General features: G+C 55.6%; 1 protein-coding gene across 1 annotated transcript; it reads right to left on the bottom strand.

Moving 5' to 3' along the window:
- Positions 1-270: 270 nt before the first annotated feature.
- LOC129025006 (A-kinase anchor protein 17A) lies at positions 271-11443 on the bottom strand. Its single transcript, XM_054472428.2, has 5 exons — positions 11305-11443; positions 8852-9632; positions 7572-7720; positions 3402-3642; positions 271-2175 (listed from the first exon to the last, which is right to left on the bottom strand). Exons 2-5 carry the CDS (start codon positions 9611-9613, stop codon positions 1240-1242), a joined length of 2088 nt encoding a protein of 695 aa, XP_054328403.1. The 5' UTR covers positions 9614-9632; positions 11305-11443; the 3' UTR covers positions 271-1239.
- Positions 11444-18201: the final 6758 nt, after the last annotated feature.

The following is an 18201-nucleotide window of genomic DNA, read 5'->3' as shown; positions in this document are numbered from 1 at the left end:
TTGGCTTTAAAAAAGATTGGTTTTGGGAATTTGGCTAAGTTTATGTTCTCAGCAAACAAATTAGATGCCTCTTAAGACCCAGGATCCTCCTCTCAGAAGGTTACTACCGTACGGCCGCGGGAGAGCTGTGTGATGTATGATCGTTGAATCAGCAGTTCTAGGAAAAGCGAACAATTTCTACTGGTTTTGGTTTGACACACATTTGGCTAGCCTGAGCCGAATAATGCAGTCCAAGGAACATAAAAACACAAAAATCGTAAGCGTGAAAAATTTTAGTTCATTGGAAAAGGATTTTATTTCACCATAAAAATGCAAACTGGAATAAACACCATCTTTCCTAACGCAAACGTTACAGCTATTTTTAAGTATTTCTGAGCTTCACTTGGAGAAGCAAACGATTATAAAACTTAACAAGTTTGCAGCCTGAAATCTGTTTGAAACATTCCAAGTAAAAATAATTTAGCAAAACAGCTTCTTAAAAAAACCACACACACTAACCTTTACTAGAAACCAAAGCTTTTAACCAATCTTTTTTATGCTTAATTCCTTGAAGTTGTAAAAAGTGAATGTTTTTGAAGTTAAGGAGCATCAGACCATTTTGTACCACTCCCCACATACCGACACCTTAGAAAGAACGGCCCGTTTGAGTTTTGATCTTAAAGGACTTGTACCTCCCTCATCCGTGACTCAATGTCAGCATGACGGTTCGGCATCCCACCCAAACTGCATTTCCCGATCAGTTAAAATTACAAACGGGGGGGGAAATCACCAGGGCAACGCTTTTTCTTTTTAGTGCTGGTGTGACTCTGGTGGCCCACACCTTTGGATGAGTCTCCCCTGCCGCGTTACGTGCACCTCCTAGGCCGTGCACGTGGGGAGGTTGCCAAGCAGACACAGAAATCCCCGTGTGGGGGAATGCAGCAGCTCTGCCATCCTCACGACTGTCGGTCTGTGCAATTTTCCTGACTGAGAGAGGACTGGCCGCATTAAAGCTATCGGATCAAGTTTTAAAGGACTACGTGTTTGAAACTGAAGTGCCAAGTATGCTGTGGTGAGTGGAGAAAGATGGATCTCTAAAGCATGGTGTCTTCCTTCCTGCCAGCGGGCTCCTCGGACATTCGTGGCTGGAGAAGGGTCTTGGCTTTGCAGGGGTGGACGGAGAGCGGCCAAGGAGCGGCCAGGACGCTCGAGCAGGTCCTGGTCTTTCCCGGACAGGCCGTGGGGAGGCCGTGTCCGTCATTACCTGTTCCAGGTACTGCGGTGCCTGCTCGGGGACCGGGAGCGCGACCGCTCGCTTCGGCGGCGGTGGCGACTGTGCTTCCTGCTGGAGCTGCCTCTCCGCTCCCGGCTCCGCTCCCTCCGGTGCCTGTCTTTGCTGTGGGACCTCCGGGACCGGGTGTGCTCCGGGCTCGTGCTGCGCCGGCGGGGGCTGTCATCCTTGTAGGCGTGCTTCTTGTGGGGCCGCCGCTCCTTGCGTGGCCTCCCGTCCTCCCTGCTGCCGGCCTGCCTGGCCCGGCTCCTCTCCCGCGTGTGCCGGTCATCGAGCCCGTCTCCGGTGGCCCGGCCCCGGCCCTTGCTGGGCTCCCGGTTGCACTTGTCCTGTTCCGACCGGGTGTCCTTTTTGGAGACATTCTGCTCGCAGGCAGGGATGCCCTTGGCCTGCTGGTTGTTGTCAGGAATGCACGAGAGGACGCCGCCCGGGCACCTCTTCTCTGGAGAGCCATCCTCGGGGGCCACACGACAGGAGCTCTGACCCTCCTTGCACGGGGCCTCCTCGGCCACGCTCCCGTTCACGCTTTTGGGGGCGCCGTCGGCCTCTGGGTGGGCCGGGGTCTCCTTGGGGGCACTGGAAGGGGGCTGGCCCCCGAGGGGGTGCAGCGTGGTGGCGCTCACACAGCCAGACGACACGGTCTGCAGGATGTCCAGGACGGGCTGCAGCAGGTCGGCGTGTGCCACGCCCAGCTCGTCGTGTGCGTGGCTGTCATCCGGCTTCTTGCTCAGCAGGATGCTCAGCAGCCGCTCGCGCAGCTCCCGCTCTTTCCGCTGCAGGCCCAGTGCGCGCTCCTTCTCCTCCTCCACCCGCCGCAGCTCGGCCTCTTGCAGCCGCCGCCGCTCCTCCTGCTGCTGGAGCCTCAGCTTCTCCTCCTTCTGCTCCTGTTCCTGTAGCTTCACAGCCTGCAGGGAAGAGGAAAGTGCAGCTGAGCCCGACTCCTGAGCCTGGCCGGACACGTGGGAAAGGAGCTGGGAAGGTGTTTGGAGGCCCCATGGTCTGGGGATGCAGGATCAGCGGCCTGGCTGGACTCCAGCCCTGGGGTGGGGGGCGTCTCCTACGGCGAGCCAGGTCCAGCCCGTCCATCCCTGGGCTCCCGCGGCCACACCTGGGGCCATCATGCGTCTGAGTGAGAAGGACACCCCTTGGCAAAGCGACTCGGCGCAGCCCTGGGGCGGGCCTCTTGGGCAGAGCCGGGCCTTGCCGGGAGCCCCACCACGTTGCACACAGGCGCCTGCGGTTAGGTCACAAGCGGCCGCCAGCAACAGGGAGCTGAGATGACGCCGCAGACACATGCCGCCGCCGTAGCTGCGGGGCGAGCCTGGCCTAGCCTGGGTTAGTGTCTTCAATATTCACCATGAGGTAAGGACTGGGCTGCCACATGTCTCAGCCTCTTGTCATGCTCCTTCCCGGGGACTTATCACAACTGTAATCAGACAACAGGTTATGGGGTCGCCCCGCGTTGGACTCCAGGGGGACGCAGCCCTCCTGAGGACAAGGAGCGTGCCGGGGACGTCTGTCCTGGGAAGGTCTGTCTGTCTGTGGGCCCTGGCCCCGGGCTCATGGGAGTTACCAGTCGCGCCTGCAGGAGGAGCAAGGAGGCTCTTGGTGCTGAGGGGGTCGTCAGTACCGGCGCTGGTGAGACCTGTCAGGTTCACACTGCGGAGGAGGGACCCGGGCCCATGGCAGGCCCCCTCTGTGTGCTCAGCCCTCCCTCCAGCCCACCTTGCCCCTCTGCTCTGGGCCACTGGTGAGGTCACAGCCAGGCCAGCTGACCACACACAGAGGCACGGGCCAGAGAGAGCGGCCCCCTGCACTCTCTGCCACTGCCCCGACCCAAAGGAAACACACAGCCTCTGCCCCGGCCCCCGGGAGGCTGCCAGCCTGCTCGGGGAACCTGGATGCACCAGCTTTGCAAAAGGAAACTGTCACAGCTCTGAAATCATCGGGAACGACAGACAAGCGCCACACCCTCCCGGGCAGGAGCCGTCATCCTCGGCCTTAAAGCTGGTTTTGCGGGTACAGCTGCAGCCGGCGGGGAAACGGCGCCGTGACGCCGCCCGCATTTCAGGGGAGGGCACCAAGGGCAGCCCGGGCGCGGCTGGCGGCTGCAGAGGGAGCCCCCGGGTACCTTGGCTCTGCTGAGCAGCTCGGCGATGAGCCGGATGGACTGCAGGTTCCTCTGCGCCAGCAGCAGCTTGCGCTCCTCCAGCTTGATCTTCTCCTGCAGCTGCTTCTGCTCCTCCGCCTGCAGCTTCTCCAGCTTCTTCTGATTCCGGCGCAGCTCACGGTCCCTCTGCTTCTGTTCCCTCTTGCGAAGCTTCTCTTCTCTTTTCCTCTCTCGCTCCAGCTCTTCCAGCTCCTTCTGTTTCCTGTGTGGAACACACCGGGGGCTCGTCACGGCGCGCTGCAGCCAACACACCACACACCCTACACCACACACCATACAAGTGGCTTTTCACACAAGGTGGAAAAGGCTACAGTCGAACGATTAAGCATTTAACTCTTTGTCCCAAAGTGGACCTCGGTTGACTCACAGCAGCCCGAGAGGCGGAAGGAGTGAGCTGGGCGAGGACCTCCGCGACCTTCCAACACACCGGCCTGCTAAGTGTGACCCAACCCGGAAACCACGAAGAAAACGACCACTGGACCGAACACATCAAAAGCCACACCCCCAGCCAGGGGAAAGACAGACGGACGGATGGGTGAAAGAGGAACCCCAGCAGGCCCGACGAGGCCCCGGGATGCACAGCGGCGTGGAGGAGGCCGGTTCTGCCCACCAGGAACCGTGCTGGGTGACTCCGTGTCGTGCAGGAATCCTGTGAGGGCACCACATGGCACTGGCACGCGGGGACCTCTCTCTAAACAAATCCAACCATAGCCATGCCACTCACCTCCTTGCACTTTTCCTGTGGAGAGGGGCGTCCAGGAAGTGAGGATGAATGTGGCCGGGGAGGGGCACGGTCCCCAGAGAGAGTCCACAAGACACAGTAGGGAGTTCCCTAGCTCACCCTCCCCTGCCCTGCAGCTCTCAAATGCATTTAAACCAACACCGGACATGGGAACAAGTCACAGCTGTTCCTATGGAACACAACACGGAGGCGGAGACTTCTGAAGCCTGGGTGGGTGCCGCCAACTGCCTGATGAGGCCACAAAGCCCGCCGGGATGACACAGACCCACGCAGACACCAAGGCGAGAGGAGACACGGGGATAAGGAGGAGCAGGCGGGGAGAAAAGGCATCCCGCTCTCTGCCACCCCAAGAAGGGGGCCGGGCCAGGTGCCGACGCCCAGGCAGTGATCCACAGGGTCCTCAGGCAGGAAGGTCCTCAGGCAGTTTCATGTGCTGAAGGTTTAACCGCCCTGTGAGCTGTCACCGCCCCACGAGCTTGCAGGGCGGCTCAGGGAAGCCCAGCACATAGCACGCCCTTGGGCGGGACTCACACCGACGCCTCAAGGCTGGGCAGCTTTCAGAGGACAGCTCTCATCAAGCTCCAAGTTACACGTGAGGGCCGAACAAGCAAACACGCCTCATCTCCACCCACCAGAAAGAAACGCCGGAGGCTGCCCTGGGCCTCCCCTCATGCTCAGCCTCTGAGGAAGGACAGTGGGGGCAGCAGGGGCAAGTACGGCCCTGTGTGTGGAGCCCTCCCGGCCAGCTCCCCCAGACAACAGGCCTGCCCCTCCCCAGGGCTCTGGACACCCCGTCCTGCTCTCGAGAACCTCATGGCCCAGCCCCACTTCCTCCGATCCCTCTGTGGTCTGGCCAGGCAGACGGGATCCCTTCCCTGCAGAGACACACCCCACTTCTCCAACGTCCATCTCTCCTCAGGGAAAGATCAAGGGTGCAGCTTCTCCTCACCCCCAAGCTGCTTTCTGAAATGTTGCAGGGACACTCCTGCAACACTGAGAGGTCCGAGGCTCTGAATCCCACTCCACACTTCCAGAACATGGACAGGCACATTCATCTAGGCCTGGGCTGTGTCTGCACCCTAGAAGAGTCCCTATAACGTCCCAGGACTGTCTCCCACCCCAACTGTCCTGGTCGGCCTGACAGCGGCTGGCACAGGGGACCCTGACTCAAGCCCACATCCGAACCGCCCCTCCCAGGGGCCACCTCCCAGGATGGCGACGCAGCAGCATGTCCCTCCCTCCCAGGGCGTCTGCCTCTCTGTGCTTCCTGCCTTGGGTCCCGGGACTCCTGACGGCTGACATGGGCCCCCCGCAGCACATTCACGGCCACTCGCTTACACGCTGCGCCTGCCTCATCTAAGGAGCCCTCGGGGTTCAGATTCAGAGGCTGACAGCCCGACTCTCCCCTGGGGAGGCAACGGGGGCTATGTAAAGAACACCAGGGGCAGGATGGACCTGCTCCCAGTTCAGTGCCAGGACTCTCGTGCAAACATCACCAGCCACACACGTCAACACACTGGCACCAGCGTCACATAAAGCAGTGAGAAACGGAAACAAAACGGACCAACTTGGTCCCACCAGAGGCTGTCCAGGAGACCCCCAGCCAAGTCCAACACGTCCCAGACTTGATATCGGCGACATGAAGCGCAACAGACGTGCAGGACGCACCAAAGTCGTCAGAGGACGCAGCGGGAGGGACGGAAGAGGAGGACTCCGCCTTACTAGGAGGGCACAGCGGGAGGGATGGAGGAGGAAGAGGAGGAGGAGGAGGAGGATTCCACCTCACGGGATTCACAGAAAGTTGTTGGTTCCCTCCTGCAATGCTAAGAAGATAAAAGGGGCTACAAAGAGTGACCTGAGGTTGTCTCTGGTACCCCAACCACAGTGAACGACCCAGACAATTGCTTTAAAGGCCTCTTATGTGAAAGTGGGTTTTTGTCTATCATTGGTTTTTTTTTTTTTTTTTTTAAATCTGGCCATCACCATCAACCCTCTACTTCATTTTGTAAATGTAGCCTCAACCTAAATGCAAACTTGCAAACGGCCAAGGCATTCTGCTTGTTTCAGCAGGATGTGTGAACAGCGTGTAGAGGGAGAAGAGGTGGCTCTTCAGGAAAGGCGCAGTCCTGGAAGCCGGCAGAGATCGTGTCAGACCACGACGTGTGACAGGAAAAAGAAGAGAAACGTGCATATTCTGCTGTGTCTCAAACAGCTACTCACGCAGGTCCTCACATGCACAGCTGCACACCCACAGGCAGGCACACACACCCATACATGCACACACAAGTACATACACGGGTATGTACATACACAGGTACATATGTGCTATGTGCACAGATACAGAGGCACACCCACGTGGGCACACATGCGCACATACACACACAGGTACACACATAAGCTCAGACACGCATGTACACACAGGCACGTGCACACAGATGCAGAGGCGCACACACACGTGGGCACACATGTGTACATACGCACACACGCACACAGGTACACACATGAGCTCACAGGCACGCATGCATCCACACGGGCACGTGTGCATAGATGCAGAGGCACACACACGGCACACATGCGTACATACGCACACCGGTACACACATGCACACGGGTACACACAAGCTCACAGGCACGCATGCACACACCCACAGGCACGTGTACACAGACGCAGAGGCACACATGCGTACATACGCACACAGGTACACACACGAGCTCACAGGCACACATGCACACACAGGCACGTGTACACAGACGCAGAGGCACATACACATGGACACACATGCGTACATACACACAGGTACACACATGAGCTCACACACATGCACGCACACACAGGCACGTGTGCACAGATGCTCAGGCACACACTCTTCGGCACACATACATACATACAAAGTACACACACCAGTTCACAGGCACGCATGCCTGCAGGCACACATACATCCATGCACACAGGCACACACACAAGCTCACAAGCATGCATGCACACACCCACAGGCACGTGTACACAGACGCAGAGGCACACATGCGTACATACGCACACAGGTACACACACGAGCTCACAGGCACACATGCACACACGCAGGCACGTGTACACAGACGCAGAGGCACATACACATGGACACACATGCGTACATACACACAGGTACACACATGAGCTCACACACATGTACGCACACACAGGCACGTGTGCACAGATGCTCAGGCACACACTCTTGGGCACACATATGTACATACAAAGTACACACACCAGTTCACAGGCACACACACAACCTCACAAGCATGCATGCACACACACACGCACAGGAATACATGCAGACACAAGCACACGGGTCTGCGCACACTCCCAGGTGCCGGACACCAACACCGAGGGCCCGCTCCTGCAGAAGGTACCTTTCCTCCGCTCGCTGCCTCTCCTCCGCTTCCTTCTCTCTGCGCTTTTGTTCTTCTCTTTGCTGCTCCAGTTCCTGAAGCTTCTGCCTCTCCAGCTGACGCTTCTTAATTGAGGCATCACTCAGATGTTTGGTCGAATCAAAAGAAACCTTTAAAAGCAAAAACAGTGTCAGACGGCCTTCCCCCAAAGCCCCCCAGACACACGGCCAGGCGCCCTCTCCCAGGCCGTAGGGCCGAGTGGACTCAGAGCCTGAGCGCCCGCTCACCACTCACGTCCGATGCAGACGCAGACAGTGGGGCCCAGAAGCTGAACCAATCCCTTCAAGTCACCATCAGTGGCTCAAGACTTACCTCATCCCACGGAGTTACAACTCAACGAGGAACACCAACTAGCCCTTGCCACTTACTGAACACAAGTGACACACCACCGCTGCAAGACACGGCTCCCCTTCCGCTACCCGACTCCACCATGCCCTGTGGCCACGATCACTGAGCAGGCCACCCCGGGGCCGCCTGCCCACACCCACGGGGCACATCTTAAGGCCACAAAACCCCCTCCAGGAGGCTGGCTCATTTGTCACTGTGAAGCCAACACGGGTCAAAACACATGAGGCTAGGCGGGGCGCGGTGGCTCACGCCTGTAATCCCAGCACTTTGGGAGGGCGAGGCAGGCAGTTCACGAGGTCAGGAGTTCGAGACCAGCCTGGCCAATACGGTGAAACCCTGTTTCTACTGCAAATACAAAAATTAGCCGGGCGTGATGGCACGCGCCTGTAGTCCCAGCTACTCGGGAGGCTGAGGCAGAAGAATCGCTCGAACCCAGGAGGCGCAGGATGCAGTGAGCAGACGTCGCGCCACTGCACTCCAGCCTGGGAAACAGATCAAGACTCTGTCTCAAAAAAAAAAAAAAAGCACATGAGGCTAAAGGGAACATTCAGCCCTGGTTTCAAGGCGCATTCTGGGAAGGCCAGGTTCTCTTGGTTCTGACACGGTTCAAATCCCTGTCAGAGTTCCTGAGGCTCCACCCCTCACCTACTATACGACCTGTGTCTCCTCCACATCTTCCTTAAGATACCAAATTTCCAAAACCACAGCACGGGACCCCTACTCAACCTCACACCTGTGCCTCTGAAATTGGACAGGCACAGGACTGTTGCTGTCATTTTACTTAGGGGAGGTCCCCACAGCCTCAGGGGTGTGGCTGGGAGCGTGCTGCCGACCCTACTGGAAGGAAGCCGCCGGAGGGAGGAAACGCGTGGGTCTGGGCGCCCAGGGCTCACCTTGATGTTGCAGGCCACGGCCTTGCCGTCCTCGCCCTTGTACATGAGTTTCATCCCGCGCAGGGCGCTCATGGCCTGGATGAAGCCCACGTACTCGCGGTACTGCACGTAGGCCTCGAAGTTCAAGTGCCCCCCGAAACTGAAGGTGTGGAAGTTGCGGCCCGTCATCTCCTCCCGGTAGGGGTCCAGCATGGGGATGTCCACGTTCCGGATCTCCCCGAACTTCTCAAACACCTTGACCAGGACGTCCTCGCTGGGCTTCTCGGAGCCCGACTCCTTCAGGGCGAACCACTTGCAGGGCAGCCCCTCCAGGTGGATGGTGTCCGGCCGCTCCCCCGGCAGGGTCTCGTTCATGTCCTTCGCGTCGCGGAAGAAGGAGTCCCAGTCGTGGCGGGTGGGGAAGTCGATCTTGAACTCGGCCGCGCGCACCTTCAGGATGTCGGAGAAGCCGCTGAGCTTGATGGTCTTGCCGTCCAGGCAGGCCAGGAAAGACTTGACCAGGCTCTTGTTCTCCACCTCCCCCTCGAAGCGGATGAAGTCCATGGTGCTCTTGGAAATACGCAGCGTGGAGAACTGGTGGTTCTGCACCATGCCCTTCAGCCTCTCCATCACCTCCCAGTTGGAGATGGACTTCCCCGGCTGCTTCAGCTGCGGGAGCGCCACGCTGATGGTCATCTTGGTGATGGGCTTCAGGTACAAGCCGTACGCGGGGCAGAGCTCCACGGCCTCAGACGTGTCGTGCACGATGGTAGCCGCTGCCATAGCCTCCGGGACCTTGGGCCTGAAACATAAGACGCAGACGGTCAGCACCAGCACCCCCCACCTCCCCCGCCAATGAGGAGGGGCCACGCCAGCCGGCACTTTCTGGACCCGGAGAAGAAGGGAAACAGCAGTGTCTCTCTGCTGTGTCAGAGACTGGTCTCCACTTTGTTAAAAGCCATCTCAACGGAGTTTTTTACTTTTTGAAATCATTAAGACTACACCAAAGGAGAAAAAGTCGAGCTGATAAAGAACAGGTTAGCGTCAAAGCCTCCGTCAGCACTGCCCGACACGCTACAGCAAGCAGCCAGCAGCTCCCAAGGCCTGCAGAATAGGAAGCTGAGCACGACCAGGCCCCTTACAGAGGTCAAGTAGGGACGGGGACGCTACAAACGTGGGGAAGCTACAAACGCCTATCTGCACGGGAACGGAAGGGGCCAGGGAGAGCACAGCTGCAGGCATCTGGAAAGGTTTTGTGGAGGAGGCGGCGGCCCTGTCCTTGCCCTGATAAAACAGGAAGTCTCGGGCTACAAAAACAATCCAGAACCATGAACCCTAGTAATCTCCACGAAGGCCAGACGTATCCCAGCTTTAACCCACTCAAAGCCAAAAAAAAGTACAAGGAACTTTCCACAAGTTAGGGGCCGGAGTCCCCCATCTGCGCCTTCTTCCTGCACCCACCTTCTGTAACCCACCTCTTCCCTGCTGAGTTGACGGGCAGCCACCTCCTGACGGCCAAGTCCAAGCAGAGGAAGCTTCACTCACAGAAACCCAAACATCTCAGGTGACCACCTCTGGCCCGGCCGCCCACCACATCCACCTGGAGGCTTCCTGCCGGGCCCAGGAGAGGGCCTCCTCGCCCAAGCCCCAGGTGGGAGGTGCGAAAGAAGGGAGGGAGGGTGGAGAAGCTACCAGAAAAGGTCAGTGGGGCACCAGGGAGGGGCTCCAGCCTGGACGGAGACCAGTGAACTCCTCCCCCAGAACCCAGGCGGCCCCAGCAACTTCACCACGGAGGAACCCTCCCCACTGTGGCGTCCAGCGCCCTCCGACCACCCCGGTACACCTGGCTGCCCAATCCCCACTACGCAGCATTGCTCCTGGTACTGTCACCTACCGCAGCCCCCCAGCATAGCCTCGGGCTGCCGCTGGCACCCCTTGCAGGGCCCCACACACGCTCAGGCCCTTGGCCACTCGGTACCCCCAGCTCCTCAGTCCCCCTCCGCCTCCACCGCCCTCCTGGATGAGCCCCAATACCCCAACCTACACAGCACTGCCCCAGCCTCCGAAAACCCCGGACAGCCCCTTGCTTCCCACTACAGACCGAGGAGGGACCGCAGCGCCACGTCCCCTAGTCCCAGGCCTCCTAGTCTCCCGCGCATCCGATCCCCCGAGCTCCCAGCCCTCCGACACCGCTCCAGGCCTCAGCTCCTTCGGTGGAGTCCCAGGAGCCGCTCCAGCCCCCACCCCTACTTCCGGGGACCCCCGGACCCCGACCGCAGACCTCCCCAGCCCCCGATTCCCCCGTACAGCCCCAGGCGCTCCCAGCCCCCCAACCCCACGCCCCCCAACCCCAGCCCCGTCACCTCCGAGACCCCTAGGCCCCGCCTCCCAAGCCCCGGCCCCCCGGGCCCGCCCGAGGAGCGAAGCGCTCGCCGCTTGCAGCCAGGCCCGGGCGGCACGGGGGCGGCACTCACCTGCGCGGGGCTCCGCCTGCGTCCCAGGCCGCCGCCGCCGCCGCCGCCGGCCCAAGCTCCCGCCGTCCCCCGACGATCCCTGGACAGGCGCAGCCTCACCGCCGGGCGCCGCCACCGCCGTCGCCGCCCGCCCTCTATGACGCATTTCCACTTCCGGCGCGCGGGCTCGCGGAAGAGGCCGCGCGGCAGCACCCGGTTTCTCCTTCTTGCCCTGGCTCCGCCCCTGGGAGGCGGGACTTCCGGGAGCCCGGCCTTTTGCACTGCGCGTGCGCGAGTCGGCTCCACCGCCCCCCGCCCCCCACCCCACCCATGGTGCCACCTGCCTGCGGGTAACCAGGGGACGTACTTGGGCCAGGGTCTGTGGTCATAGCCCTTAAGCCAAACAGGAGGGGGGCCGGTGTGGGGTGTAAATTCCAATTTCGAAGCAAATATATATATTAAAATTCTAAAATGTAATAGGATCCTATAACAGGATTCTATACTATACTTGCAAATTATGGGTAATACACTTGAATAATATAATTTATGTATAAATTGGATATCATACTCGATGACGTGATTATAGAATTACATATACATTGCTAGTTAACTATTAATTGAATTGTTAATTATTTTATTAATAATGCATACTATTACATAATGTAATTATGAAATAATAAATTATAACTTATAATGGTATTACGAAATTGATGATTTATATTGTAATTATGAAGTAAATGATAATTTGTAATTATAAAATAATAATTTATAATGTATGAAATAAATGATAATTTATAATGTAATTTAAAAATTAATAATCTAATGTAATTATAAAATAAATGCTAATGTATAATATAATCATAAAGTAAATAATTTATAATTTAGTTATGAAATAATAAATGATAATCTATAGTGTAATTATGAGATAAATGACAATACATAATGTAATTCTGAAATGAATGATCATTTATAATGTAATTATGAAATAATGAAAGACTATTTATAATGTAATTATAAAATAATAAATGAGGCCAAGTGCGGTGGCTCACGCCTGTAATCCCAGCACTTTGGGAGGCCAAGGCGGGCAGATCATAAGGTCTGGAGTTCAAGACCAGCCTGGGGCCGGGCGGGGTGGCTCACGCCTGTAATCCCAGCACTTTGGGAGGCCGAGATGTGCTAATGATGAGGTCAGGAGATCGAGACCATCCTGGATAACACGGTGAAACCCCGTCTTTACTAAAAATACACAAAAAAATTAGCCGGGCATGGTGGTGGACACCTGTAGTCCCAGCTACTCGGGAGGCTGAGGCGGGAGAATGGTGTGAACCCGGGAGGTGGGGCTTGCAGTGAGCCAAGATCATGCCACTGCACTCCAGCCTGGTTGACAGAGCGAGACTCCATGTCAAAAAAAAAAAAAAAAAAAAAGACCAGCCTGGCCAGCATGGTGAAACCCTGTCTCTAGTAAAAAGACAAAAAACTAGCCGGGCGTGGAGGTGGGTGCCTGTAGTCCCAGCTACTCAGGAGGCTGAGGCAGGCCAGAGAATCACTTGAACCCAGGAGGCAGAGGTTGCAGTGAGCCGAGATGGTGCCACTGCACTCCAGCCTGGGCAACAGAGCGAGACTCTGTCTCCAATAAATAAATAAATAATGATAATTTATAATGCATTATTCATTTTTTATTTATTATAATTTATTGTTTATTAAGTATGCCAGGCTCTATGTGAGAACTACATGCTTCTGACATCCCAAATGTGTCACAAGTCCCCAAACTGGATATCTAGGGTCAGATAATCAGAACAGGAATCTTGCATTGCTCAACATCAGCTGTCAACAAAGGAGAAAGCCAACACACCAGGGGCCCGAGCGAGGCGGACCATTCGGTAAACCCAGGCAGGCTTCAGAGAGGCTGGGCTGTGTGAGGGGGTTGCTATGCCTTCCATGTTTCTGTCCTTCCAAAACTCAAGTTCAAACTGAGTTCCCACTGCAAGAGTATTAGAGGTGGCGCTTTTAGGAAGTGGTTAGGTCATGAGTGGGCTTTGTGCTCTTAGAAGACGGGCCCCAGAGAGCTCCTTCGCCCCTTCCACCATGTGAGGACACAGCCAGAAGGAACCATTGGTGAACCAGCAAGCGGGTCCTCACCAGACACGGAACCTCCCACCCACTGATCTTGGACTCTCAGCCTCCAGAACCATGAGACATAAAAGTCTGCGGTTTAGGCCGGGTGTGGTGGCTCATGCCTGTAATCCCAGCACTTTGGGAGGCCGAGGCGGGTGGATCACCTGTGGTCAGGAGTTTGAGACCAGCGTGGCCAACATGGTGAAACGCTGTCTTTACTAAAAATACAAAAATTAGCCAGGCATGGTGGCGGGCACCTGTAATCCCAGCTACTCGGGAGGCTGAGGCAGGAGAATCGCTTGAACCCGGGAGGCGGAGGTTGCAGTGAGCCAAGATTGCGCCATTGCACTCCAGCCTGGATGACAAGAGGAAGACTCCATCTCAAAAGAAGGGGAGGGGAGGGGAAGGGAGGGGAAGGGAGGGGAGGGGAGGGGAAGGGAGGGGAGGGAAAGGGAGGGGAAGGGAGGGGAGTGGAGGGGAAGGGAGGAAAGAAGGGAAGGGAAGGGGAGGGGAAGGGAGGGGAGGGGAAGGGAGGGGAAGGGAGGGGAGAGGAGGGGAGGGGAAGGGAGGGGAGGGGAGGAGGGGACGGGAGGAAAGAAGGAAAGGGCAGGGGAGGGGAAGGGAAGGGAGGAGAGGAGAGGGGAAGGGAGGGGAGGGGAGGGGAGGGGAGGGGAGGGGAAGGGAGGGGAAGGGAGGGGAGGGGAGGAGGGGACGGGAGGAAAGAAGGGAAGGGAAGGGGAGGGGAAGGGAGGGGAGGGGAAGGGAGGGGAGGGGAGGAGGGGACGGGAGGAAAGAAGGAAAGGGCAGGGGAGGGGAGGGGGAGGGAGGAGAGGAGAGGGGAAGGGAGGGGAGGAGAGGGGAGGGGAGGGGAGGGGAAGGGAGAGGAGGGGAAGGGAGGGGAGGGGAAGGAAGAAGGGGGCTTGTGGGTATTTGGGGGGTGTTTGCATTGTGTGAGACATGATGTCCATAAAGGCTAATATTAATATGATTATGAGTCCCTACTTGCCCAAGGAGAAAACAAACACACCAGGGTCCCCAGGACGGGGACCACTCTGTGAACCCAAGCAGGCTTCTCAGTGAGACACACCCCTTTGCTGCCTGCATGTACATTCTCCTTCTTCTTAGGGACACGAAAGCGTTTGGGGTTCTCTTTAAAGTTCTTCTCGCAGCTGCTGCTTTACATACCATTGGTGTGTGTTTCCCCGGGGGAGCTGTTAAATTCGGAAACCACTTTGCCACTCAGCTAGTTCCCTGAAGGTATTTACAAAGCAAATTCAGAAGAAGATATTCAGTCCTTCAGAATCAGCAAGCACCAAAGGATGGTTATAATAATCTGGAAAATCTTTAAGGAAAATGCTTGGCCTCCTAAAGCATTTTGGAGCGAAACATCCCTCTCCTGAATGTACCCCAGAAATAAAAAAACAAAGTTCTCGGATATCTGCAGCCATAATTCTTTGTCATAGGGAGGTAACCATGAGTCTTTGTTGTGTACCCAGTCTGTATCATTTCCATGAATTGAGCATGAAAGGCAAATAAAAAGACTCTGAGATATCAGTCTCATGATGCTACGGCAAAGGTGCCGGAACTTTCCAGATGCAATAAGCTCTCTAGTCAACAGACTTCAAGATAATCAAACAGGAGAGTATTCTAGGTGGGCCCGACCTAATCAGGTGAGAACTTTAAAAGAAGGTCTGGGGCTGGGCACGGTGGCTCATGCCTGTAATCCCAGCACTTGGGGAGGCTGAGGCAGGTGGATCACGAGGTCAGGAGTTCGAGACCAGCCTGGCCAAGATGGTGAAACCCCGTCTCTGTTAAAAATATAAAAAATTAGCTGGGCATGGTGGCACACGCCTATAATCCCAGCTACTCCGGAGGCTGAGGCAGAGAATTGCTTAAACCTGGAGGGGCGGAGCTTGCAGTGAGCCGAGATCGTGCCACTGCACTCTAGCCTGGGCGACAGAGCGAGACTCTGTCTCAAAAAAAATAAATACATAAAAAAAAATAAGAAAGGCTGGACGCGGTGGCTCACGCCTGTAATCCCAGCACTTGGGGAGGCCGAAGCGGGTGGATCACGAGGTCAGGAGTTCGAGACCAGCCTGGCAAACATAATGAAACCCCGTCTCTACTAAAAATACATTAACCTGGAGGGGCGGAGCTTGTAGTGAGCCGAGATCCTGCCACTGCACTCCAGCCTGGGCGACAGAGCGAGACTCTGTCTCAAAATAAATAAATAAATAAATAAACAGGCTCAAGCCTGTAATCCCAACACTTGGGGAGGCCGAGGCAGGTGGATCATCTGAGGTCAGGAGTTCGAGACCAGCCTGGCCAACATCGTGAAACCCCGTTTCTACTAAAAATATGAAAATTAGCCGGGCGTGGTGGCATGCACCTGTAATCCCAGTTACTCGGGAGGCTGAGGCGGGAGAATCGCTTGAACCTGAGAGGCTGAGGTTGCAGTGAGCCGAGATCACGCCACTGCACTCCAGTCTGGCAACAGGGCAAGACTCCCTCTCAAAAACAAACAAACAAACAAAAACAAACAAAAAACAAAAAACACAACAACAAAAACAAAAAAGCAAACAAAAATAAAAAAAAACAAGAAGAGTCCACAGCACATTCCTCAGACATTCAGCCTCATTGCCTCTGCTCTAGCTCTTCCAAAAGCATCTAGAAGATCCGGAAGCACCTAGAAGATCCGTGTGCATCATCCTGCTTGTCTATTCTTGGGTGACTTGATGCCTCTTAAGGAGCTGATTTCTGTGAAGTCCTCTTGGACTCTCTGCATCTCTTCACCTAAAAATGGAGAAAAAAGGTTTTCAGCTGTTTTGGGTTGACCTGGACGAATGTGAGGAATTTCTGCATGATGCTTCTGAGGTGGGCTGTTTCCCTGAAAAAATCTATTTTTTTTTTTTTTTTTGAGATGGAGTCTCGCTATGTTGCCCAGGCTAGAGTGCAGAGGTGCAATCTCGGCTCACTGCAACCTCTGCCTCCTGGGTTCAAGCGATTCTCCTGCCTCAAGTCCCCAAGTAGCTGTGATTACAGGCACGCCACCATGCCTGGCTAATTACTATTTTTTTTTTTTTTTTTTTGAGACGGAGTCTTGCTCTGTCACTCAGGCTGAAGTGCAGTGGCGCGATCTCGGCTCGCTGCAAGCTCCACCTCCCGGGTTCACGCCATTCTCCTGCCTCAGCCTCCCGAGTAGCTGGGACTACAGGCGCCCGCCACCATGCCCAGCTAATTATTTCGTATTTTTAGTAGAGACGGGGTTTCACCGTGTCAGCCAGGATGGTCTCGATCTCCCGACCTCGTGACCCACCCGCCTTGGCTTCTCAAAGTGCTGGGATTACAGGCATGAGCTACCACGCCCGGCCCATGCCTGGCTAATTTTTGTATTTTTGGTAGAGATGGGGTTTCACCATGTTGGCCGGGCTGGTCTTGAACTCCTGACCTCAAGTGATCCACCTGCCTTGGCCCCCCAATAGCTAGGATTACAGGCGTGAGCCATGGCACTCGCCCTGAAAAATCTGTTTCTTTCTTTACTTTACTTTTCTTTTTTTTTCTTTTTTTTTAATAAAGATGGGGTCTTGCTATGTTGCCCAGGCTGGTCTGAAACTCCTAGGCTCAAGCGATCCTTCCACTTTGACCTCCCCAAGTGCTGGGACGGCAGGCATGGAGCCACCGTGCCTAGCCTGCAAAGTCTGTTTCTGACTCTGTCCACCTGTTCAGAAGTATGCAATAGAAATGGCCCTTTTTGCCATTGAAAGTAATTAATTGGCATTACTTTCAATGGCAAAACCCACAATTACTTTTGCATGGACCCACAGAAACAGGAGAGCAGGTGCAATAAGCCTTTTCCTTCATGGTTTAACTGCTTGCTTCTGACTCTGCCCTTTGAAAGGAGAAATTCAGTGGTGGTTAGTGTACAACACACTGGACACTGATGAACTCACAGACAACCACATACACCTCTCTGTCTGCACCTTCCATCTGTAATACCTTGCCAAGATGGGGTACCCAGGCCTGTACCCCCAGTGCTGTCAGAGGCTGAGGCCAGAGGATCACCTCATCCCAGGAGATCAAGACCAGCCTGGGCAACCTAGCAAGACCCCATCTCTGCAAACATAAAAAATTAGCCTAGTATGCTGGTGCATGCCTGTAATCCCAGCTACTTGGGAGGCTGATTTAGAAGGATTGCTTGAGCCCAGGAATTCAGCACCAGCCTGGGCAACACAGCAAGACTCCATCTCTACAAAAAAAAAAAAAAATACAAAAAGTTAGCCAGGTGTGGTTGCATGTGCCTGTAGTCTCAGCTACTTGGGAGGCTGAGGTGGGAGGACAACTTCAGCCCGGAAGGTCGAGGCTGCAATGAGTTATGATCACACCACTGCCCTCCAACCCGGGCAACGGAGCGAGACTTTTCTCAAAACAGTAATGAAAATAATCATAATAACCACAATAATAATCATGCATTTTCTTCCACAGACTTATAGAGGGGACGCTAGTACACTTCAAAAGAAAATTCCAGCTGGGCACAGTGGCTCACACCTGTAATCCCAGCACTTTGGGAGGCCGAGGCGGGCGGATCCTGAGGTCAGGAGATCGAGACCATCCTAGCCAACACTGTGAAATCCCATCTCTAATAAAATACAAAAAACTTAGCTGGGCGTGGTGGCATGTGCCTGTAGTCCCAGCTGCTCAGGAGGCTGAGGCAGAGGAATCATCTGAATCTGGGAGGTGGAGGTTGCAGTGAGCCTAAATCACGCCGTGCACTCCAGCCTGGCGACAGAGCAAAACTCCATCTCA

The sequence above is a fragment of the Pongo pygmaeus genome, chromosome X, assembly GCF_028885625.2.
Source record: "Pongo pygmaeus isolate AG05252 chromosome X, NHGRI_mPonPyg2-v2.0_pri, whole genome shotgun sequence".
NCBI lineage: Eukaryota > Metazoa > Chordata > Mammalia > Primates > Hominidae > Pongo > Pongo pygmaeus.
The sequence above is the reverse complement of the archived record's forward strand: the minus strand, read 5'-3'. Positions and strand labels throughout refer to the sequence as shown.

Excerpts from the sequence above, each read along its gene's own strand:
- LOC129025006 (XM_054472428.2), bottom strand. The coding sequence starts at position 9,613 with ATGGCAGCGGCTACCATCGTGCACGACACGTCTGAGGCCGTGGAGCTC. Across the intron at positions 3,643-7,571 it reads AGGCAGCGAGCGGAGGAAAG|GAAACAGAAGGAGCTGGAAG; the intron begins GTACCTTCTGCA and ends TGTTCCACACAG. Across the intron at positions 2,176-3,401 it reads AGCTGCTCAGCAGAGCCAAG|GCTGTGAAGCTACAGGAACA; the intron begins GTACCCGGGGGC and ends TCTTCCCTGCAG.